General features: G+C 44.4%; 1 protein-coding gene across 1 annotated transcript in view; it reads left to right on the top strand.

Annotated features, from left to right (window-relative positions):
• CSAD (cysteine sulfinic acid decarboxylase) overlaps positions 1 to 24188 on the top strand; it is a 32005-nt gene extending 7817 nt beyond the window's left edge. Inside the window, exons 2-15 of the mRNA XM_090273243.1 lie at positions 13149 to 13285; positions 13573 to 13699; positions 13777 to 13867; positions 14209 to 14315; positions 14752 to 14867; positions 15375 to 15454; positions 15749 to 15803; positions 20949 to 21065; positions 21141 to 21205; positions 21479 to 21560; positions 21972 to 22171; positions 22317 to 22368; positions 22507 to 22596; positions 23528 to 24188. Of these exons, the coding sequence (XP_090129369.1) occupies positions 13160 to 13285; positions 13573 to 13699; positions 13777 to 13867; positions 14209 to 14315; positions 14752 to 14867; positions 15375 to 15454; positions 15749 to 15803; positions 20949 to 21065; positions 21141 to 21205; positions 21479 to 21560; positions 21972 to 22171; positions 22317 to 22368; positions 22507 to 22596; positions 23528 to 23701 (1482 nt within the window). The 5' untranslated portion in view covers positions 13149 to 13159 and the 3' untranslated portion in view covers positions 23702 to 24188. The remainder of the gene's footprint in view (positions 1 to 13148; positions 13286 to 13572; positions 13700 to 13776; positions 13868 to 14208; positions 14316 to 14751; positions 14868 to 15374; positions 15455 to 15748; positions 15804 to 20948; positions 21066 to 21140; positions 21206 to 21478; positions 21561 to 21971; positions 22172 to 22316; positions 22369 to 22506; positions 22597 to 23527) is intronic.
• Positions 24189 to 24594: the final 406 nt, after the last annotated feature.

The raw sequence follows: 24594 nt of genomic DNA, 5'->3' as shown, positions 1-24594 counted from the left end.
GTTTAAAGGGCCCCCATGGTCCTAGAACATCCGCAGACACACCCACTCTGAGGACGATGGCCAGGGCAGCAGCTAAAGGAGCACCAGTCCGGTGCGGAAGTGGGAGAGGTGCCTGGAAAAGGGACGAATGTTGGGCAGGAGGTATTGTTCCCTTTCGGATCCCTCCCCCACATACAGCGCCACAACGTGGTGAAACGGGTCGCCCTGTACTGACAAATCCCTAAGGCCCCACCCCTTACAACATAACAGGAACGACAGCTCTACCTGGGATGGGGAGGCAAACAAACACTGTCAGAATGAGGAGACAGAGGTATGACCCAAAAGGGGGAACGGATCAAGGTTCCAGTGGGAGAACTAAGTGACGAGGAGATAGCCAGCCTCACAGATGAGGAGACAGACAATCTAACAGATGCAGAATTCAAAACACTGGTGATACAGATGCTCACAGGCTTGACAGATATGCCTGAGTATGGCAGACGCATAAGGGAAGAAGTGAAGGCTATGCTAAGTGAAATGAAGGAAAATCCACACAAAACCAATGATGAAAGGAAGGAAACTGGGGTTCAAATCAACAATTTGGAACATAAGGAAGAAAATAAAAGTCAACCAGTGCAGAATGAGGAAGCAAGAATTGAAAAAAAATGAGGAAACCTTCCCAAATTTTCTGAAGGAGATGGACATACAGGTCCAGGAAGCACGGAGGGTCTTGGGTGAGCTGGACCCAGAGGGAACCACACCAGGACGCATCATGATTGAGATGCCAAAGGTGAAAGATAAAGAGAGTCCTGGGGACAGCAAGAGAGAGGCGGAGATTTCCTACAGGGGGGTGCCTATAGGACTATCAGCTGCTTTCTCAGAGGACACTTTGCAGGCAGGAAGGGACTGGCAAGCAGTATTCAATGTGATGAAAGGCATCCTGCAACCAGGACTACTCTTTCCAGCAAGGCTATCATTTGGAATGGAAGGGGAGATGAAGTGCTTCCCAGACATGGTAAAGCTGAAGGAGCTCATCATCACCAAGCCATTATTATATGAAATGTCAAAGGTACTTGCTTAAGAAAAAGAAGATCAAAACTATGAACACTAAAATGACAACAAACTCACAACTATCAACAACTGAATCTAAAAAATAAAAACAAAATCCAACTAAGCAAACCAGAATAGGAACAGAATCATAGATATGGGGATCATCTGCAGGGTATCAGCTGGGAGGGGGGAGGGGGACAAATGGGGATATGGTGCAGGGATTAAGAAGCATAATCAGTTGGTACAAAATAGACAGGGGGAAGTTAAGAATAATATAGGAAAGGGTGAAGCCAAAGTACTTATATGCACAACCCATGGACATGAACTGGGGGGTGGGGGTTGGCATTGCTGGAGGGAAGGGGGGGTACTGGGTGGAGGGGAGCAAAGGGGAAAAATATTGGAACTACTGTAACAACATAATCAATAAAATATACTTAAAAAAAAAGTCCACTGAGTTGTGTACTTTAAAAGGGCAGACTTTATAATAGGCTGTTATTTTTCTAAAAATGCTTGTAGATATGTACACAGTGTTGTCTTTTTCTGAACTAAAGGTTACAGTATTTATGCTCTGTTACTGCTGTATGTTTCAGCATGTGTTTTCTAGGAATAAGAATGTTCTCTTCTATAAACACAATGCAGTGACCAAACTCAGGAAATTTAACACTGATAGAATACTAATATTTATGATGCCATTCATAGTTAGATTCCACCAGTGGTTCCAATAATGTTGTTCATAGCAGGTTTTTCCTTCCTTATTCAAGAGCATATCTAAGATCACACATTCCTTTTGGTTAAAGTGTCTCTAGTTTCCTTTAGACTGGAACAGTTCCTCAGTCTTTCTTTGATTTTCATGACATTAACATTTTTGAAGAGTACAGGCTAGTTATTTTGTATAATAACCCTCAATTTAGATACATGTTTTCCCATGATTAAATTCAGGTTATGCATTTTTGGCAGAACTATTACATAAGTGACTGAGTTTTTCAGAGCCTTACATCAGGAGGCCCCTTGTCTTAGTCTGTCCCATTTTGGTGTTGTTAGCTTTGATCACCTGGGTAAGGTGGTGTCCACCAGGTTTCTTGACTGTAAAGTTACCGTTTTTCCTTTAAAGTGTTTTTAAGAAAAGAATATTATAATGTAGTCCAGAGGAAGAAAGTGAAGGAAGCTTTATCTAGGTTTCGGTGTTGTTCTGAATGAAATAGAGAAAGATGTAACATTTGAAGATTATATAAAAAAGAAAAAAAATCAGTCAAGGATGAGGAGGCAGGAGATCAGTTAGTATCTAGGTTTCAGCAACCAGTAGAAGATGGTGCCATTCACTGAACAGGGGACCCAGGAAAGAGCATATTTGAGAGGGCTGAACATGAGCTCAATTTTGGATACTATGGAGTGTGAAGTGCCTGTGAGACTTCCAAGTTAGGCAGGTGGCATCATTGATCTGGGCTTAGGAATGAGGTCTGGGATTGAAGCGTAACCAGCATGCAGCCCTGAGAATGAATGTGATTGTCTGGGGAGAGCTGCAGAGTACTGACGATAGAGGCCCTGGATAGACCCTAAGGGACTCCAGCATTTAAGGAATGTCCTGAGGAAGGTCAAAATGCAAAGAAAAGTAAGAAATGGTCAGGGGTAGTCATATGGAAGCCAGTGAAAGACAATGTTTCAAGATAGAATGGCAAAATATTTCAGTAGGATAAAGATGAGATGTGTCCACTGGACCTGGAGCAGGGAAGTTCTTGATGACTTTGAGGATAGAAGGTACATGGGAGTGGGCTGAAGAAAGTGCAAGAGGAGAGTAAGTGAAGACAGGGAGCGGAGACAACTCTTTCAAGAAGGTTGGCTGTGAAGAGGAGGTGGCTGGAGTGGGAACATGTGAGAGGTTTAAACTATTTAAAATGCTGTGAGAGTAGGAAGAAGAGTTGAAGAAATGAGAGGGGATAATCAAGAGGCTATCCTGGAGGGAAAAGGAGAGAAGCCTTTAGATCAGCAGTTCCAACTTAGTTATCTACAGAGCCAGGTAGGTAATGCAAACGAGTGAGGTGGGCTGGTGTGGACTGAGGTGAAACTGCAAAATTCTAAGGGCCTGTACCTCATGACCTTGTGATGGGATTTTACATCCTCACCCATTGCTGTGCATCTTCACTCTACTGTCCTACAGCTTGCTTTGGGCAACAGGATATGAGCAGATGTGCCCTATGGCAGGTCTGGGCAGATGTTTCAAGAGTCAGTGCATGTTTTTTCTTTTTCCCCTCTGCTATGAGAACATTGTGTCTCAGATAGGGGCTGTTTCTTCAGCCTGGGTCTAGGAATACGGGCGCACAAATGAGAGCTGTAGTCAACCACCAGTGAGAGAGAAATAAACCTCTTGTAAGCCAGTGGGAATTTGAAGCTACCGGTTACCACAGCAAAACTAATATAGGAGTTCATAATAAAACTATTAAAATATAATTTCTTACTTCTCAAATGAAAAAGTTTACTTAGGCTGAGAACATAAGCACTTTCATATACTGGTACCTCTAGGATGTTGGAAATTCTTGTCAAATACAGATGGCTATAATCAAAAAGACAGACAACAACAAGTCTGACAAGGATGTGGAAAATTGGAACCTTCATACATTGCTGATGGGAATATAAAATGGTGTGGGTGCTTTGGAAAACAGTTATATAGTTTCTTTTTTTTAAGTATACTTTATTGATTATGCTGTTACAGTTTTCCCAATTTTCCCCCTTTGCCCCATCTGTCAGCACCCCCCTGCCCTCCAGCCATCCTCCTACTTAGTTCATGTCCATGGGTCATGCGTGTAAGTTCTTTGGCTTCTCCCTTTCCTATACTATTCTTAACACCCCCCTATCTATTTTGTTCCTACCAATTATGTTTCTTAATCTCTGCACCATTTCCGGCATTCTTCCCCTTCCCCTTCCCAGCTGATAACCTTCCAGATGATCCCCATACCTATGATTCTATTCCTGTTCTGGTTGTTTGCTTAGTTTGTTTTTGTTTTTTAGATTCAGTTGTTGATAGTTTTGAGTTTGTTGTCATTTTAAGGTTCATAGTTTTGACTTTCTTTTTCTTCTTAAATAAGTCTCTTTAACATTTCATGTAATAATGGCTTGTTGATGATGAATTCCTTTAGCTTTACCATGTCTGGGAAGCACTTTATCTGCCCTTCCATTCTAAATGATAGCTGTGCTGGACAGAGTAATCTCAGCTATAGGTCCTTGCTTTTCATCACTTTGAATACTTCTTGCCAGTCTCTTCTTACCTGCAAAGTTTCTTTTGAGAAATCATCTGATAGTCTTATGGGAACTTCTTTGCAGGTAACGCTCTACTTTTCTCTTGCTGCTTTTAAGATTCTCTATCTTGAACCTTTGGCATTTTAATGATGATGTGTCTTGGTGTGGTCCTTTTTGGGTCCAACTTGTTTGGGACTCTCTGTGCTTCCTGGACTTGTATGTCTATTTCCTTTGCCAAATTAGGGATGTTTTCTTTCATTATTTTTTTCACATAAGTTTTCAATTTCTTGCTCTTCCCCTTCTCCTTCTGGCACCCCTATGATTCAGATGTTGGTATGTTTAGAGTTCCCCCAGAGATTCCAAAACCTCTTCTCATTTTTTTCCATTCTTGTTTCTTCTTTCTATTCTGGTTGACTTTATTTCTTCCTTTTGTTATAAATCACTACTTTGAATACCAGCTTCCTTCCTTTCACTCTTGGTTCCCTGTATATTTTTCTTTATTTCATGTTGTGCAACTTTCATTTCTTCCTTTATTTTATTTTATTTTGCTGTACTCTATGAGCTCTCTAAGCATCCTTATCACCCGTTTTGAACTCTGTGTCTGATAGGTTGGCTATCTCTGTTTCATTTAGTTCTTTTTCTGGGGTTTTGTTCTGTTCTTTCATTTGGGCCATATTTCTTTGTCTCCTCAATTTGGCAGCCCCCCCTGTATTTGTTTCTGTGTATGAGGTGGAGCTGCTTTTACTCCCTTCGTAGCATGGCCTATGTAGCAAATGCACCTGTAAATTGTGTGGGGTGGGGCCTTAGGTAATTGCCAGGGCAGGACTACCTGCTTCACCACTTTGTGGCTCTGTTTGTAGTGGGGTGCCCAGAGAGGGGACAGTGCCACTCCCTGGCTTCTGGTAATTTTCCAGCTCTTGCCCCATTTCCAGTCACTTCACCCACTTCCCATATGTGATTGATGCCCCTCCAGTTTCTGTCCTGGGGTTTGTGTACATTCTAAGACCATGTAGACTCTTTTAAGTGGCGAAAATTCCAACAGTTTCTTTTGCTACCCCAACCCCACTGGTTTTCACAGTCAGAGGTAATGGGGGTTTATTTTCCTGGTGCTGGAATCCTGGGCTGTGCTGTCTGGTCTGGGGCTGGTATCATTAGTTTCCAAGTTATCCCTCCCAATTTTTATTTTCCTCTCCTCACTGTGGGACTGTCTGTTCTGCCGCCACTGCCTCCCCACCCATCTCTGTGACTCCGCCTCCTCCTACCTGTATGGATGAATGTGGCTTCTTTAAATCCTTGGTTGTCAGGTTTCCATATAGCTTGATTTTCTGATGATTCTGGTGGTTATTTGTTTTTGAGATCTTGTTGTAATTCTTTCTTGGTTGTGAGAGGAGGTGAAACATGTCTACCTATGCCTCCATCTTGACTGGAAGTCAACAGTTTTACAGTTTCTCAAAAAGTTAAACATAGAATTTCCATATGACCTAGCAGTTCCACTATTAGGTATGTACCAGGAGAACTGAAAACATATGCCTACACAAAAACTTATACACCAATTGGTGATTGGATTTAATAAAATGTGGTATATCCATATGATGGGATATTATTTGTTCAGAAAAGGGAATGAAATACTGATATATGCAACACTATGGATGAACACTGAAGACATTGTGTTAACAAAAAGCAGCCAGTCATAGAAGATCACATATTGTATGTTTACATTTATATGAAATGTCCTGAATAGACAAATCTATAGAGGCAGGAAATAGATTAGTGGTTGCTAGGGGTTGGGAAGAAGGGAATCTGGGGAGTGACTGCTAATGAGTTCCTTTTTGGGGTGATGGAAATATTCTGGAACTAGATAGTGATGATGATTGCACATTTTGTTTCTATATGAAAAACCGCTAAACTGTACGATTTAAAGGAGTAGGTTTTTTGGTATGTAAATTATATCTCAAGCTGTTATATTAAAAAATGAGGAAATTCAGATCACCTATATATTGTTAACTGAAGAAAAAAATGAGGTGCAGACTGATTATATGTTTTTATATAAAAAAGGGAGAAAATAAGAATATGTATTTGCATTTGTTAGTATTTGCATTAAAAACAAAGAGGTTACCCAAGAAACTAATAAAAATGATTACCTTTGGGGGAGGAGGTGGGAATGGAGCATACAGGATAGGATGGGAATTAGACTTTTCACTATCAATGTATTTTGTATATTTTGATTTTTAAGCTACCTGAATATATTGCCTAATTAAAAATTTAAAAAACTGAAACCATAATGAATGCTAAATTATAATAACAATAAAGGCGGGAACTCCAATTACAAGTGATTATTGCTGCCCTGACTGGTGTGGTTCAGTTGGTTGGGTATCATCATGTAAATCAAAAGGTTGCCCGTTCAATTCTTGGGTTGCAATTTGGTCCCTGGCCAAAGTGCGTACAGAGGCAACTGATGGATGTTTCTCTCTCACATCAATGTTTCTCTCCCTCTCTTTCTCCCTCCCTTCCCCTCTCTCTAAAAATAAATAAATAAAATCTTAAAAACAACACAAGTGATCATTGCTATTTATTAATTTAGGTCCAGTGTTGCTAGGTCTTCTGACTTTTTATACCAGAAGCTGGAAGTTTCAGTAACACTGACAATTATTTTTTAAATGTTTTAAAATATACTGTGTAAGCCAAGCAAAACTTTGTCTGAGGGTGGGCATACTCACTATCTTCCAGTTTGTGACCTGTACTTTAGACTGTGAAATTCATGAGAGCAGGGCTGTGGTCCTTTGCTCTCCTTTGTGTCTCTAGTAGCCACCAAAGTGTTTGGAAAATACTAGATACTAAATAGATACTGAAGGGGGAGAGAGGGAGGGATCCAGAGTGCAGGAAACAAAAAGTTGAGAGAGTTTTGATGGCTTTTATTTTCTCTAGGAAATTTGAAATGAGAGAGAGAAACAGAGAGGGTTGATAGGTCAATAATTTGAGAGGTGTGGGAAATTTTTATTTTATTTTATTTTAGTTATTTTTCAATCCTCACCCGAGGATATTTTTAAAATTGATTTTAGGGAGAGGAGGGGGAGAGAGAAAGAAACATCAATTGACTGATTGCCTCCCTGACGTGCCCCTACCTGAGATTGGACCTGCAACCCTGGGTATGTGCCTTGACCCCCAGGATTGAACCTGAAACCTTTTTGTGTACAGGACGACACTCCAACCAACTGAGCCACTGGCCAGGGTAGGTATGGGAATTTTTTAAAATAATTGCTACAGAGAATTGGAGATAGAACTGAAAATAGAAAAATAGTAATGTTGTCAGGCAGTGTTAAATTTAACATAATCACTGCTGCTCTTATTTTCTCTGAAGATGGCTACTTCTCTCCTGTGATAGAAAAGTATGATGTAGTCTGATTCTCTCTCCTTTGTCTATGATCTGTTCTGAGTTCATTTTGTTTTATCTCTAGAAGTCTTCGGATTCTCTATTGTTCTGAAACAATACAGGGTAAGGCAAAAGTAGGTTTACAGTTGTAAGTACTTGAAACACAGAACTTATTCTTGTATTTTTTTTTTAACTTATTGTATTATTTTCCATAGGAACAACTATAAACCTACTTTTGCCCTGTGTTATCTGTCTTTGTGTTAGTTATTCAGTGCCCTGGCTGGTTTGGCTCAGTGGATTGAGCGTCGGCCTGCAAGCTAAGTGTCGCTGGTTCGATCTTCCAGTCAGGGCACATCAGAGAAGGAAAACTCTGACTCCAAAAAACCTCCGCTGCCTTGCGGCATACCTCTTCAGGGGAAAGGCTAAGGGAGTAAACCCCGACAGAAAATCCGGAGCCGGAGTCCCTAAGGCGGTTTGACGTTGTAGTCAACACCGGCAACTCCTGCGGCGCACCTGAATCCAAGCTGTATTGACTCCGTCTTTCCCTTGGACCCTTCAGCTGCGAAGAGAGGGGGGGTCTGCTGCATGGGCAACAGCAGACCCTCCATATCACCCTGCCCAGGCTCTGTAGCTTCAGCTTCACTGGAGAGGACACTCCAGCGTCATCGCAAGATGTCGATTCAACACGGGAGGAGACAGATAGCGTGTCACTCCCGAGTCGGACTGCACAGCCATTCTCGGCGGTGCAGATAGACTCTTAAGAAGCTACACCATCGTCTCTTGAGACGGATGGGCATGGGCAACAGCAGACCCTCCATATCACCCTGCCCAGGCTCTGTAGCTTCAGCTTCACTGGAGAGGACACTCCAGCGTCATCGCAAGATGTCGATTTAACACGGGAGGAGACAGATACCATGTCACTCCCGAGTCGGACTGCACAGCCATTCTCAGCGGTGCAGATAGACTCTTAAGAAGCTACACCATCGTCTCTCGAGACGGACGGCTGCCGACTTTTATTTATTTGTTTATTTTTTCAGTAAATCAAGCAATACTTATTGACAAAGATTCAGAGGGAGATAGGGAGAGATACAGCAATATGTGGTTACCTCTTGCACATCTGCAACTGCAGACCTGGCCCAGCATCCAGGCATGTGCCCTGACTAGGAATCGAACTGGAGACCCTTTGGCTCGCAGGCTGGCACCCAGTCCACTGAGCCACACCAGTCAGGGCTCAGTTGTCGTATTTTAAAAATCCTAGAGCTTCTTCTTGTTCTCTGAATATTCCTTTTGGAAAGCAATCAATTTTTTTTTTTCGTGGATGCAATGTCTTCTTGAATTTTTGAAGCTTTTTTCTGCTCCCTGCATTTCTCTTCTTCCGCCAAATGCCTTTTTTCAGTTTGTCCGTTTTTACCTCTGTAGTTCATGTTAGGGGTTTTCCTTAAGTATGTGATAATCTTTGGCTGACTCTCTGCTCATATTTAAGAACGAGGCACTAGGCATATTGCAGGGCCCAAGTGCATGGATAAGCATCATTTACTTGTGGTCCACACTGACAAGGTGACTGAAGGAAGACTGAAATAAGAGCTTCAGTAGGTTTATTCTGTGGGGCTATTGAGGTCAGTTTCTCTAGAGACGAATCCTCCAGTCCCCTGGTCCTGGAGGGTTTACCTTTGGTGGCTGGTTCTGAATGCTGATGGGGAGAAAGCAGGTGATTCAATATGTCACTTCCTCCTGATCCTTTTATTTTTAGTACAATGCCTCATCCTCACCTCCTGCTGTGCCTGCTGTCCCTCAACTCAGGCCTCCCCGTTTCAGTTTCTCTAGAAAACACAAACTTCATGCTTCTTTGGAGGGAGGGGGAGGGGAGTCACCTGGCTGAGTGGGTAGAGGGAGAAGAGTGAGGGTCTAAATGTTCCTTATACAAAATTTCATCTAATTTCCATATTTTTAGCTGTGCCCCTTCCTCCTGCCTTCCAAGATAGCTGGTGTTGTAAATTCCTGAGCCTCTTTGGGCCACTGCCTGGAGAGCCAGGTAGTTTCCCATTGACAGCCCTCTGCAGACATACTGGTTTTGACTTTCTGTCATTGGCTTAACCAGTTACCACTTTCTATCTGCTTTTGATTTTCTACAATTATTGACATCTCTCACCTCTTTCCTCTCTTCTCATTTGCTTCATCCTTCTGGAATTAAAATTTCACTGATGTAATTTTAGTGGGGTTTCAGGAGGGAGGAGTGGTAAATGTATGTGTTTAATCTGCTGTGTTTAACTGGAAGGAGCACAGAGACCATGAATTGATAGTGATACCAATTTGAATGGGGAGGTGGTTTTCGCTAGCAGAATCCAGCAGTCCTGGTGCATTTGGTAAGACAAGAACTGGTCAGCTGGACTGGGGTTTTGCCAGGTGGGTTTGGTGGAAGGACAGTAGAGCTGGGGGTTGAGGATTTTGGACAAAGAGTGCTTGAAATGATTGCCTGTACAATCTAGTTTGTATTGGTGAAGGAAAGAAAGATATGAAGGAGAGTTGATGGTTACAGGAGCTTATGGAGATCAAGTGACTTGTGAAAAAAACCAACATCCCAGCCAGGGGCTAACGTGCTGTTCCTAGCCCTATCATTCTTCATCATTCTATATTGCAGGTTAATGTCCTTCTTGTTTTTGAAAAGAAAAACTCTCTGCGGGAGTGGTTCTTCCCTGTCTCAGGCACTCAGGACAGGATTCTGCATGGGGAATGAGGGGAATGATGCCTTAGCTTCCTGTTTACCGCTGGAGGAAGCTGGGGGTGTTCAGAGCCCTCGCCTCTAGATTTCATTTCTGAGAATGGAATGGACAAAGAAGGTGCCAGGTGGGCGGAGCCATGGTCTTTTCTGCAGACCTCTTCAGAGCTATGGGAAAGGCCTCCCTTCAGCCAGGGCTCTCTCTTTCTTCACTAGTCATTTCACCCTAGCAAACCCCTTGCAACCTGTTTTCCACCCAGGCAGAGACAGGAATGTCTTCCCTGGCCTTGCCATATCAAGGACCTGAGCTCCTCTGAACACCAGCAGATGCCTTGGAGAATCCCTCTTTAAACTCCTTATTTTACAGAAACTGAGGTCCTGAGGTATCCTCACTCCTGGCCCAATGGCCTTGACACCACAGCAAACTCAGTGCCTGAGACAGCTGCATATGAGGCAGTCGAGCCTGATGGTTAGAAGCATCGGCTTCAGAGCCTGACACACCTGGGTTCAAACCCAGCTCAGCCACGTATTGGCTGTGTGATCTGGACAAGTTAAATACATGGGATCTCTGAAATCTCAGTTTCCTTGTCTTCAGTTGTTGGTAATAATTTTACCCCAAGCAGTTATGAAGAATAGAATAATACACATTAAATACAGAGTGTGGCGTATGGTAAGCACCTACTTCAATGGTACCTATTTTTATTAGCCTCTTTCCCTTAAGCCTCTCAACCTGAACACCTCACTGCTGCCACCCAACAGGAGAGCTGGTGAGAGGCCAGCTTCCTTATCTGCCCCAATCAACTGAGGAGAAGTTTAAGGGTAAGGCCACCAGGATCCCTTGGACCTTTGTTTTCTACTGGTGTGGAGTCCAGTGGCTGTTGACAGTGGATTATATTAGAGCAGCTCGCCTTGAGGAAGATTCCTCCCTTTCCACATTTTTTTTTTTTTGGATCCTCTTGCCCCCTCATCTGGGGGATTTTGCAGGCCATGGTGTTTGCCCCTCTTTCCCATGCTGCTGTCTCTCTGAACCTTCTCTCCCAGAGGCAGTGGAGCTAGTCACGAGGCTTCAGCTGCACGCTGACTGCTTTTCATTCTATTATCTTATCAGAGCCCTGGGCCTGATGGCCTCCCATCTGAGTATCTATAGCCAGAGGACACCTCGCCTGGATGAGTATTTCCAAGAAATAATCATTTTACTTTCCATCCAGCTTCCTTTTTCTGCATTCCACTTTCTTTCAAGGGCACAATTATTCTTCCAGTTACCCATGCTTGAAACCCCAGGATCACCTTTGACTCTTCCCTCTTCTTCAAAGTAGATTCCATTAGTGTTGAATTCAGTGTAATCTAGTGAGTGCCAAGCGTGAATGTTCCTCTATCTGTCCTTTTCTACTGACACCAGCCTATTCAAGGGTGGATCACCTCTTGCCTGGTTTATGGCAATAGCCTCTTAATTCTGAATCCTGCTGCTATACCCTCATCTTCTGAGAGCATCAATTTCATCACATTTTTCTTTGATACACCACCTTTCAGCAACTTCCCATTTTCTGCTGGACAAAATTTAGATTCCTTGGCCTGGCTGGCACTCCAGGCTCACCATAGGCTCATGCAGCTGTGCTCCCATATCACTCTTGCAGACCTTTCCCTCCAGCTAGCTGGGCCTCGTTGACCTTATTCCCGATGTAAGCTCATGGCATTCCTCCCCTACCCCTGCACGCCTCTCTTTCTCCCTTTCACCAATTTTATTTCTCCTGCCCCCTTGGAAGATTCAGCTCCAGTCCCCTCCGAGCTTCACCAGTCTTCAGCCTTCATCAGTCTCCTCTTTTCCTGAATAGCTCTTGGGTTCAGCATCCAGCCACGCCCTGGGCTATAAGTGTTGCATGTGCATCTGTGTCCTCCCAGTGGGACAGGGAAGCTTTCTCAGTCCCAGCACCCTGTCATGAATACAGCTGGTGTTCCCTTCAGACAGCCACTCCCTGTTTATTGAGCACTCTTAGCCTGCAAGGCACAGGGTTACACTTACTTAACAAGATCCTTCCTCAGTGTAACCTCCTTCCCTTCCTGCTCTGGGAGGGGGCGTTAGAGATGATGACAGTTCTGAAAAGACTCAGGGGGTTGGGGTGCAGAGATTGGCCTCTGAGGCTTGCCTAAACCATTTCACCCCCACTGGTCTTTCTTAGGCTCCCCCACCTCTTGAACCTCCCCTCCCCTTGCCCTTCTTTCCCTGCCAAACATCTCCTAGGAACCCTGCTCTAGACCCTTTGCTTCAGGGTGGTAAGCCCCTCTTCCTACTGACTCTTGGCCTGTGCTTTTGCCTTTGTCTCAGTTTCTACCTTCTCCAAGTCAGCTAATGATTATTCAGGGGACTTAACCTATTGTCCCTATCCCAAATCTGTGTACATTTTCTTAAGGGCAAGGTCATAAGAGTGTTGTCATGGTCATGTGACTGCGGCTTATACCTCACTCCCTCTGCTGTCCTGGTCTTAACATTCTGAAAAGCAAATTGTATTTGCTGCCTCCAGCCTGCCTGAACAGAGACCCGAACCGAAAGGGAAGCCTCTTGTTGTTGCCTTAGGTGGCAGTGGCCGCTACATTTCACATGCTCAGTGCTAACTGCCTTTTTCCCTCTCACTTGTTTCAACTGGCTTTCTCCCTAGATGCTCTCGTTTGCCCTTGTCGGTACAGTGAAGGCTGGGACTGAGCTGCAGGACTGGAGCCTTAAGCCCATTAAGGCATTGGGGTTCTTGCTGGTTAGGGCCCGGTGGGGTACACAGGCTGAGCAGGGAATAATTCCTGCTCTGCTCATAGATTTTATCCTGATGGCTGACTCCCAACCACTCCTCTCCCTTGACTGGGACCCCGTGGCTGCAGAAGCCTTGCTTCGGGATGTGTTTGGGATTGTTGTGGATGAAGTCATTTGGAAAGGGACCAGTGCCTCTGAGAAGGTGGGTCCTTTCTCCCTTCTCTTCCTGCCCATCAACCTGGTTCAGAGCTTTCCTCCTCCCACAAGACTTCTCCCCAGACTTTATTACTGTCTCACTGTGTGCCTCAGAGACTGTATACTGGGTCTTAGTGTGTTTATTTACCCTTGTTCATGTGTTGCTTTGGAAATAATCCTGACTTGTTGCTTTAAGTGCACATTGGTGGTGTCTTGTGTATATTGAGATGTGGTTTGGACAGCCAGTTGCTAGAATGTCTAAGGGACCCCAGAATCTCCCTCTTCTCCTCTGAGGTCTGTGAGTGGAAGGAACCGGAGGAGCTGAAGCAGCTGCTGGATTTGGAGCTGCGGAGCCAGGGGGAGCCACAGGAGCAAATTTTGGAGCGGTGCCGGGCTGTGATCCGCTACAGTGTGAAGACCTGTGGGTCCTGGGTGCTGGTGGGAAGTGTCTGGAGTTTGTACCCAGCTCCACTCTGAGCTCCCTGCCCCCTTCTTCAGGTCACCCTCACTTCTTCAACCAGCTCTTCTCAGGGTTGGATCCCCATGCTCTGGCTGGGCGCATTGTCACAGAGAGCCTCAACACCAGCCAGTGAGCCACACCAAGGGCCCCTCCTACCATTCCAGGGAGGATATGGGTTTGCACTGCAGGAGACTGCCCTAGGGGGAGGGGAAGAAATGGTTCTCACCCCCATCTCTGTTTCCTGAGACTCTGCTGCAGTCTTTCCCTTTGCGCCCTTTGGGCTCCCTTCACTTTTCTAAGCTTTCTCCTGCCTCGGGACCCTAGTTTGTTCTCATTCTGGCTTCCTTGGTTCTGTCTTTGGGCCCTTCCCTCACTCGTTCTCACCACCTGCTCTCTCTGACTTCTTTGAGAACCTCACCTAGCGTCCCTCCCTGTCCCTTCCCTTTTCTCGTTGTTCCTTCTCCTGGCAGGTACACTTATGAAATTGCTCCTGTGTTTGTACTCATGGAAGAAGAGGTGCTGAAGAAACTCCGGGCGCTGGTGGGCTGGAGCTGTGGGGATGGGGTCTTCTGCCCTGGTATGTGAGAAGGAGGCGGGGTCTCTTTTGACCTTTTTAAAGATTCCTCTTTCCCCACAATTCTCTTGTTCTAATTTGGCAGGGAGGGCGCATATCTCTTTTTTTCCTCTCCTGCTGGGTTCTGGCCAAACAAGGAAGAGGGCACCCAATACTCTGTCTCTCCATGTTTGCCAAATAGTACATGGGATCAGTGCTCCCATGCTTGCTCTCTCTGGCTGCTTTGGATGCAGCCCAGGATATGTTGGGGACAGTCAGGTGATCAGGGTCCCTGGGCTGTTCTCGGCTCTCATGCCATATGTAGAAATAGGAAATCGTGAACTGGGGGCCAATCGGTTGTGCTTCTTTGATCAGTTCTTCTGGGTGGAGAGGTCAAGAGAGGCGAGCTCCAGTTTTGACCCAATGTCTCTCCCTCTTGCCACCATCCTCTCTGTGACAGGGGGCTCCATCGCCAACATGTATGCTGTGAACCTGGCCCGCTATCAGCGCTATCCTGACTGCAAGCAGAGGGGCCTCCAGGCACTGCCACCCTTGGCCCTCTTCACAACAAAGGAGGTGGGGAAGAGGCACAGGCCTATCCTAGGCTCCTGATTCTAATCTCTAGCCAGCAGAATCCAAGATCTGTCAGGTCCTCTGCCTACCCAGAGTCACCTCCTCCAAGGCCAGCCTGCCCCAAGCATATGTGCTACTTTCCAATCAAGGGGGCTTCCATTCACCTTGCCTTCAGTCTAGGGGGTGGGGAGAAGAAGGGGCAATGTCACTCATTGGTGGAGACAGTCCACACCCTTTCTACCTGGAGTGTGGTCCAGGGACCAGCAGCATCAGTATCACTGGGGCATTTGTTAGAAATGCAGAATCTCAGGCCCCACCCCAGACCTATTGTATCTGACTCTGCATTTTAATCAGATACCCTGGCAATTCAAAGGCTCATGAACACTTGGGAAGCCCAGGTCTACTGAGGCTCATCTATTACAGCTCATACTTGACTTGTACTAGTCTCTGTGCTCCATCCTCCCTGCCCTCCCACCCATAGCCTAACATGCTCTCTGCCTTCTTCCCCAGTGTCACTACTCCATCAAAAAGGGAGCTGCTTTCCTGGGACTTGGCACTGACAGTATCCGAGTGGTCAAGGCAGATGAGAGGTGATGGTCCTGTCCTTGTGGCCCTGACTGGGCTTGGTGCTGCATACCTTCCTGCTGTCAGAAGCTCTGGCTGCAGACCCACACCTCTGGTAGATTTCTGTCCCCTCTCTGTTCCTGCAGAATTGTCACTTCTTTCTGCTAGAGTTTCCTGCCTTGTCCTCTAAGATGTTTACCCTTCTTAGGGAAAAACCAACATCGTGGCCTTTGTATTGCCAACCCTATATTACCCTGTTCTCAACATTTCCTAGCCTAGAGAACCAATTATGTCCTTACCCGCTCAATTTTCTTTTCCAGGGGGAAAATGATCCCTGAGGATCTGGAGAGGCAGATCTGTCTGGCCAAGGCTGAGGTGAGACAGGGGCTGGGATGCGCAGCAGGGTGTGGAGCTGGGCCGTGGTCCTTTCTTGATGGGTTCTTTGGGCTCTCCCTACTCAAGGCTTCCCTCATCCCTCTTCTTGACCTCTGTGCCCAGCTCCTCTGTGAGCTGAAACGATCTGTGGGGTGCCTGAGGGGCAAGGAGACTCTGTGATCCCCTCAGGAACTCTGCCGAGATCCACTGGCAGGACCAGATCCTAAGAGGAAGGAGCAGGTCTGAGTTACTGAGTGGAAACCCAAGGCGGCACCGCAGAGAGGGTGTTGGGGCCTGAAGTGTACTGTGGAACGTTTCTATGGGCAGGGAAGGTCTGTGCAGAGAGGGCTTTGGGAAGATGTGCAGGCCAGTGGTGGGGATTGCAGACTGAGCAGTGGAAATGTTGAGGCCCAGCACCCGTCCCACACTGGGGGGCTATGTGAACTGCTGTAGCCATCATGGGGGGAATTTTGGTACTATATATAAACTTTAAATGTATCTGTCCACTGATTCAGAGTCCTACTGCTAAGATTTATTCTATAAATCATCATAATAGTACTTTGAATTCTGTGCACTGGAGCAAAGTGTAAAATTTGAAAAATTAAGGTCCATCAGTAGACAAATTATGATACCAGATATGTGTGTCTTGATTTCTTCCTTTGTAAAATGGGCATAACATAGAAGTTAACACATAGGACTGTTATAAGGATTAAATGAATTAAAATATGTAAAGCACTTAGAGTCCATGAAGCTACTATTATTGTTGTTATTGTTATTATTGGAGTACTCTGTAGACATTTAAAAGAACAAAGTGGGAATATATATACTAACATGAAAATACCTACACTACAGCCCTGACTGGTGTGCGTCATTCCATAAAGTGAGGGGGCACGGGTTCGATCCTGAGGGCACATGCCTGGGTTGTGGTTTGGTCCCTGGTCAGGGCATGTGTGAGACACAATCAATCCATGTTTCTCTCTCACATAGGTGTTTCTCTCCTTCTCCTTTTCCCTTCCTTCCACTCTCTCTAAAAATAAATAAATAAAATCTTTTTTATAAAAAAGAAAATACCTCCACTACATATTGAAGTCTATTTATATAAAGTATATATAGCGAATTGCAGTATAGGAAGGACAGTATGAATTTATTGACATAGGGATGTTACCCCTGAGGAGCAGTATGAGCAACAATTAGAACAGTGGAGTATCACTGTTTATTGTATAAACTTTTCTTTGGTAGAAGCTTTATTGAGATATAACTCCATTTACATGCCATACAATTCACCCATTTATAGTGTACAATTCAGTGTTTTTTTTTTTTTACCATATTTACAGAATTGTGCAATCATCACTACAATAAATATTAGAATATTTTCATCACCCCCAAAAGAAGCCCTATACCTTCTAGCCATCAATCCCTAATACTCCCATACTTCCCATTAGGTAACCACTAATCTACTTGGTGTCTCTGGATTTGCCTATTCTGGATTTTTCATAGGAATGGTCTTTTGTGATGAAATTCTTTTACTTAGCATAATGTTTTCAAGGCTCATTCATGCTGTAGCACGTACCAGTTCTTCATTCTTTCTTATTGCTGAATAATATTCCATTGTGTGGACATGCCACATTTTATTTATTAATTTTGCATTGATGGATATTAGGGTTGTTTCCAGTTTTGGGCTATTATGAGTAATGCTTCTCTGAACATTTGTGTACAAGTTTTTATGTGAATATATGTTTTTCATTTCTCTTGGTTTTTACCTGATAGTGGAATTGCTGAGTCATATGGTAACTCTATGTTTAACCTTTGAGGAACCATCAGACTTTTTCAAAGTGACTGCACCCACCCTGGCCAGTGTGGCTCAGTTGGTTGGAGCATGACCCCATAACCGAAAGGTTGTGGGTTTGATGTTTGATTCCTGGTAGGGTACATGCCTGGGTTGCAAGTTTGATCCCCAGTCTGGGCGTGAATGGGAGGCAACCAGTTGATGTTTCTTTCTCACATCAATGTTTCTCTCTCTCCTTTCCTCTCTCCCTTCCTCTTTCTAAAAATAATGAGAAAAACGTCCTCAAGTGAGGCTTAAAAAAAAAAAGAATGTGACTGTACCGGTTTATAATTTCACCAGCAGTGTGTGAGGGTTCCAATTTCTCCACATCCTCACTGACACCTGTTATTTCTTTTTTAAATTTTACTTCTTGATTTTAGAGAAAGAGAGGAAGGGAGAGAGAGAGAAAGAGAAACATTGATTTGCTATTCCACTTAAAAAAAAAGATTTTATTTATTTTTATTTTTAGAGAGAGGGGAAGGGAGAGAGAAAGGGAGAAAAACATGGATGTGCAAGAGATACATTCATCAGTTGTCTAATGCACGCCCCCAATTGGGGACCTGGCTCACAACCCAGGCTTGTGCCCTGCCTAGGAACCAAACTGGTGACCCTTTGGTTCACAGGCCAGAGCTCAATCCACTGAGCCACACCAGTCAAGGTACTATTTCACTTATTTATGTACTCATTGGTTGATTCTTGTATGTGTCCTGACCAGAGATCAAACCCACAACCTTGGCGAATTGGGACAATGCTGTAACCAATTGAACTACCTGGCAAGGGCTTCTGTTTTTGATTATAGCCATCTTAGTGGGTGCAAAGTGGTATCTTGCTGTGGTTTTGATTTGCGTTTCCCTGATGACTAATGATGTTGAGTGTCCTATCATGTGCTTACTCTATTCTGTTCTAGATATAAGTCCCTTATCATATATATGATTTGCAATACCTTCCTTTTTTTTTCTTGCCTTTTTAAATTGTTGTTCTTTTACAGTTGTCCCAATCCCCCCTGCCCCATTGTTGTCCCCTGTCCTGCCCACCCCCACTCCCACAGTCAATCCCCACCCTGTTGTCCATGTCCCTGGGTAGTTTGTAATTTGTATATGTTCCTTGACTAGACCCTTCCCCTTCTTTTCTCCCTTATCCCCCTCCCCCCTTCCTCTTCCCTTCTGGTCACTGTCAGTCTTATTCTTATTTACATTCCTCTGGTTCTATTTTGCTTGTTTGTTTGTTTTGTTCATTAGGTTTCTCTTATAGGTGAGATCATATGGCATTTGTCTTTTGCTGTCTAGCTTATTTCACTAAGCATAAAACTCTCCAGTTCTATTCATGCTGTTTCAAAAGGTAGGAGTTGCTTCTTTCTTTCTGCTGTGTAGTATGCAATACCTTCTTCTATTCTCTAGTTTGTTTTCATGTTCTTGATGGTATCCTTTGAAGCACAAAACTTTTACATTTTGAATAATTCCAATTTATTTTTTCTTTGATTGCTTTTGCTTTTGATGTCATATCTAGGAGTCCTTGCCTAACCCATGCTCCTATATCTTCATATGAGTTTTGTAGTTTTAGTTCTTACATTTAGTTCTATGATCCATTATGAGTTAATTTTTGTGTATGATGTGAAAAAGGGATTCAATTTCATTGTTTATGGTTTTTTAAAATTGAATTTATTGGGGTGACATTGGGTAAAAACATTATATAGGTTTCAGGGGTACAATTCAATAATATATCACCTGTATATTGTATTGTGTGTTCACCACCCCAAGTCAAGTCTCTTTCCAGCACCATTTATGCCCCTATACCCTCTTCTCCTTCCTCCCACCCCTTTCCCCTCTGGTAATTACTATACTGTTGTTTGTGTCCATGAGTTGTTTTTGTTTTCATTTTGCTTAATCCCTTCATCTTTCTTACCTAGCCCCACAAAACCCCCTCCCTTCTGAGGATAGCTGTCATCAACTTCATTTTTTTATATGTAGATACACAGTAGTCCCAGCACCATTTTTTAAAAAGACTATTCTTTCCCCCAATGAATTGTCTTGTCATCCTTGTTGAAAATCAATTGACTGCTAATATGAAAGTTTATTTCTGGATTTTCAATTCCATTTCATTGATTTGCATTCTGTACTGTAGACCGCATTGTCTTCATTAACATAGCCTTGTAGTGAATTTTGAAACCAGGAAGTGTGAGTCCTCCAACTTTGTTCTTTTTTTCAGATAGTTTAGGCCAGTTTGTCAATTTCTGTCTGCAAAGAAGCCAACTGACTTTTGTTTGTTTGTTTTAAGATTTTTAAAGTTTATTTATTTTTAGACAGAGGGGAAGGGAGGGAAAAAGAGAGAGAGAGAAACATCAATGTGTTGCCTCCAGTACATGCCTAGGGCACCTCTTCTTTTTATAGAAGTTTGTGAAGAACTGGCACCAATTCTTTTTTATTTTATTTTAATTTTTTAAATTTATTGATTGATTTGAGAGAGAGAATAAAAGGAGAAAGAGAGAAACAATGATTTTTATTGTTCCACTTACTTATGCATTCATTGGTTGATTCTTGTATGTTCCCTGACCAGGGATCGAACCCACAACCTTGGTATATCAGGACAACACTCTAACCAACTGAGCTACCTGGCCAGGGCTATCAACTCTTTTTAAATATTTAATACAATTCATCAGTGAAGCCATCTGGGCCTGGGCTTTCTTTGTGACATTAAAAAAAAAACCTAATTCGATTTCTTTATAAACTTTTGTACTACTAGAAATTTTAAAATAGCATTTGGTGTCCCAGTAAGGCATTGAAATTTGAGAGTATGAACCCTGGCCCTGGCTGGTGTGGCTCAGTGGATTGAGTGCCAGCCTGTGAACCAAATGGTCGCTAGTTCGATTCCCAGTCAGGGCTCATGCCTGGGTTTGGGGCCAGGTGCTCAGTTGTTGGGTATGTGAGAAGCAACCACACATTAATGTTTTTCTCCCTCTCTTTCTCCCTCCCTTCCCCTCTCTCTAAAAATAAGTAAATAAAATCTTAAATAAAGAAGGAAGGAAGGAAGGAAGGAAGGAAGGAAGGAAGGAAGGAAGGAAGAAAGAATGAGCTTTGGAGATAGACTATCAGACTGACCTAGGTTTGGATTCCATTTCTGGAGCTTCAGCTTGGAGGCAAGTTTCTTCATACCTCTGAATCTCAGTGTTTCACCTGCAAATTAAAGGAGATAGTAGTACTTCATAAGGTTGAAAGGGCCCAGGTCAGGTATGGCAAAGAGTTTAGCCATAGACTCTGGCACCAGTCTGTGGGTTGTTTTTTAGGTGACTTGACAGCCTTTCTTTCTCTGCATTTTTACATTAGGGTGCTGTGCCATTCCTGGTCAGTGCCACTTCCGGCACTACTGTTCTGGGGGCCTTTGACCCCCTGGAAGCAGTTGCTGATGTGTGCCAGCGTCATGGGCTATGGCTGCATGTGGATGTGAGTGGGACGTGGGCCTGAGGGTGGGCTGGGCTGAGCTGAGGCCAAACCCATGCTGTTCTTTCTTCTCCACAGGCTGCCTGGGGTGGAAGTGTCCTGCTGTCACAGACACATAGACATCTCCTGGATGGGATCCAGAGGTGCCTACAGTCCCTGCTCCCTGAATTGCTCCTTTCAAATCCTTGATCCATAGAATAGTCATGGTCTAGGGAGCTTTGGATGGCAGTGAGGGAAAGAGATCGGTGGTGGGGGAACTGGAGATGGTTGATTGGGGCTGGGAGTTCAGGTGGCAGCATGGCAGTTCTTCCCAACTGCTGGGCTAGCCCCTTGACTGAGGTCCGGGAAGGGAGAGGAGCTTGGTCGGACAGCTTAAGGGGGAGTCAGCTGACCCAGCTTTGCTGTACCTACCGCAGGGCTGACTCTGTGGCCTGGAATCCCCACAAGCTCCTCACAGCAGGCCTGCAGTGCTCAGCTCTTCTTCTCCGGGATACCACGGTGGGTCTGCCCATGCCCCTGGCCTCGTCCCATCTCTCAACTTAGACCCCTGTCTTCTTTTTTATCTCCCCTTAGAGGGGCCCCTGGCCTTACTATGTTCTCCTTACCATCCCATCTGAAGCCGAACATCTGTGGGCTCTCTCACTCCCCCCATGGCCTGTCTTCATGCAAAGGAAAAAGTGTCGAGCTTGAAGTTGTAATTGAAGGGATCCTGGGTTGAGTTTGGGAAGAACTCTGGGTGTTAGGAGAAAACCCAGAAAAAGGGGTCTGTGTCAAATGGCAGGCATCCCATCAGTGCCACATGGTTCCAGGGAAAGGAATGAGTGGATTGAGCTAAGAAGTCCTCTAATAAACTGCAAGAGGAAACCGGGGTGGAGACGGTGGGTCTAACAGTCTCCTACCCACCCACAGAATTTGCTCAAGCGCTGCCACGGGTCCCAGGCCAGCTACCTCTTTCAGCAGGACAAGTTCTACGATGTGGCCCTGGACACGGGAGACAAGGTGGTGCAGTGTGGCCGCCGTGTGGACTGCCTGAAGTTGTGGCTCATGTGGAAGGCACAGGGTGGGCAAGGGCTGGAGCGGCGTGTTGACCAGGCCTTTGCCCTTGCCAGGTAGGTGTGGAGGCAGTTCCAGTTCCCCTCCCCAGGTCACTTCCCTGAAACCCTTTGCTGCCCTCAGTGCCTCTGCAACTCATTCTCCGGGTCTGTTTTATTTTCTTTCCTCCCCCACCTGTGATTTCTCATTCTCTGTTCAAAGGTACCTGGTGGAGGAAATAAAGAAGCGGGAGGGATTTGAATTGGTCATGGAGGTATGACCTGTCCTGTGTTCTTTGTTCCCCTACCCCCTAGTCTATCCTACACGCAAAGCCCTGATGGAAGAAGAGGAGCAGTGAGGGGGGACAGTCCCCCTTCTCAGCTCACACCTTTCTCTTCCACATTCCTTCCAGCCTGAGTTTGTCAATGTGTGTTTCTGGTTCCTGCCCCCCAGCCTGCGGGGCAAGCAGGCGAGTCTGGATTACAGTGAAAGGCTGGCTAAGGTAGGCTTTCTCTTCCACAAGACTGTGGTTAACCCCGTTGAGGGAACTGACGGAGCTGGTACATTTACGCCCCCTGCTGGCGGATGGTGGCATGGCGTGCCCCTTTGCTGGTCTATTGCTCCTGAGGCGGGGGCATGAACTGGGAAACACCAACTTGTCCTCATTTCTGTGGGGATGGGGATGGAGAATAAGGTATGTTTCTGGAAAGTACGAAGAAGACAGAGAGGGGCGTTATAGGGTAAGTCACCAGTGTACATAGACCCCAGAGCTGGCAGTTCTGTTGGGAGCTCAGGTCCAGGACAGAGAAGTGAGGCAGGAAGATCACAGAAGAGTTTTACTCACTGATACTGGGGACAGAACAACCCAGTAAGGCCAGGCCAGACATGCTTTCCAGAGGAAATATGTCATAGGTCCCTAAGTATATAGGTTGGTAGTAGATGCTGCAGATGACCCAAAAGGACAAGAATCTTCTTGCCCTTAAGAAGTAATATATTGAAAACAAGACTTCCCAATTTGAAACCAATGTGTTCAAGGAAATCTTGTAAGTATACATGTTAGATCACAGGGTACAGATAAAAATATTATAGGTATTCAGAGAAGGGGAGAATGTGTTAAGGATGACGGAGGCTTGAAGTTAGACTAAAGCAATGTTGTGAATCAGGGAAGCCAGGATTTAATAGAAAATGACCCACGTGACAATCTGGAGATAGGTGAGATGGGGAATAAAGCAGATGGTAGAGAAGGCCAAGCAGGTTGGCCATGGCAGAAAAGGTAAACTGGGACCACAGTCAGGATCAGAGCAATGAGTGCCACCTCCGGAACATGGCTGGGTGGGAGGGAAATGCATCTTGGATAACTTGTTGGCCAAAGAGCCACCCTTCCCCTCACATGACCCCAGGCTGCAGCTGGACATTCTGCACCCCTTCCACAGGTGGCCCCGGTACTAAAAGAACGTATGGTAAAGAAGGGCTCCATGATGATTGGCTACCAGCCCCATGGGACCCAGGGCAACTTTTTCCGCATGATTGTGGCCAACCCTGCACTGACCCGGGCTGACATGGACTTCCTCCTCAATGAGCTAGAACGGCTAGGACAGGACCTCTGAGTCTCCTCCTCATGATTGGCCTTGACAGTCCCCTCACCTTCATTGGCTCTGTGTATTAGTCCCTCTCTGTATTCTCAAGACCAATCTTTTTAGGAAACAGAATGGCTGTAACAATGTTTATATCCTCTGACCTGCTAACTCTCCTATTAAGTATTTGATATTAGGAGAATGTTTAATAAACTATAGTATCTCCTTATGATGAAATTTTAGCTGCCTTTAGAATTATGTTTAAAAAGAATTTTTATTGATATGAGAAAAAATAATTTTAATATATGTTGAAAAATCTGGATATAGTACTTTATATATAGTAATATCTAAGTTATATTAAAAAATACATAGAAAAAGAGTGATGAAATATGCCAAAATATTAATACTTTTTTTCCCCTGGGATGGTATTATAGGCAATTTAAAAATTAACTTCTTTATGCCTTTTGTGCTTTCCTTTTATTATATAATGAATATGCACTACTTTTATAATAGAAGAAGAATAAAGTCAAAATTTCAACTGTATTATGTTTGTATGTTTCAAAGTTTGTTACCTTTCAACCAAAAAGTGGAGAATGCAAATTAACTTTTAAAAAAGGCAAGTGACGCCCTGGCTGGTGTAGCTCAGTGGATTGAACACCGGCCTGTGAACCAAAGGGTCACTGGCTCAATTCCCAGTCAGGACACATGCCTGGGTTTCAGGCCAGGTCCCCAGTTGGGGGTATGTGAGAGGCAACCACACATTGATGTTTCTCTCCCTCTCTTCTTTCTCTCTTCCCCTTTCTCCAAAAGTAAGTAAATAAATAAAATATTTAAAAGAAAAAAACGGCAGGTGAAAGAAAAATTTTATCCTCAAAAATCTTTAGTGGAAGGGGAAAGACCAAAAAAGAAATCTCTCTAAAATTAAT

Source organism: Furipterus horrens, unplaced genomic scaffold (genome assembly GCF_987537825.1).
Source record: "Furipterus horrens unplaced genomic scaffold, mFurHor1.1.pri manual_scaffold_4, whole genome shotgun sequence".
NCBI lineage: Eukaryota > Metazoa > Chordata > Mammalia > Chiroptera > Furipteridae > Furipterus > Furipterus horrens.
This window is presented reverse-complemented; position numbering and strand designations above follow the sequence as displayed.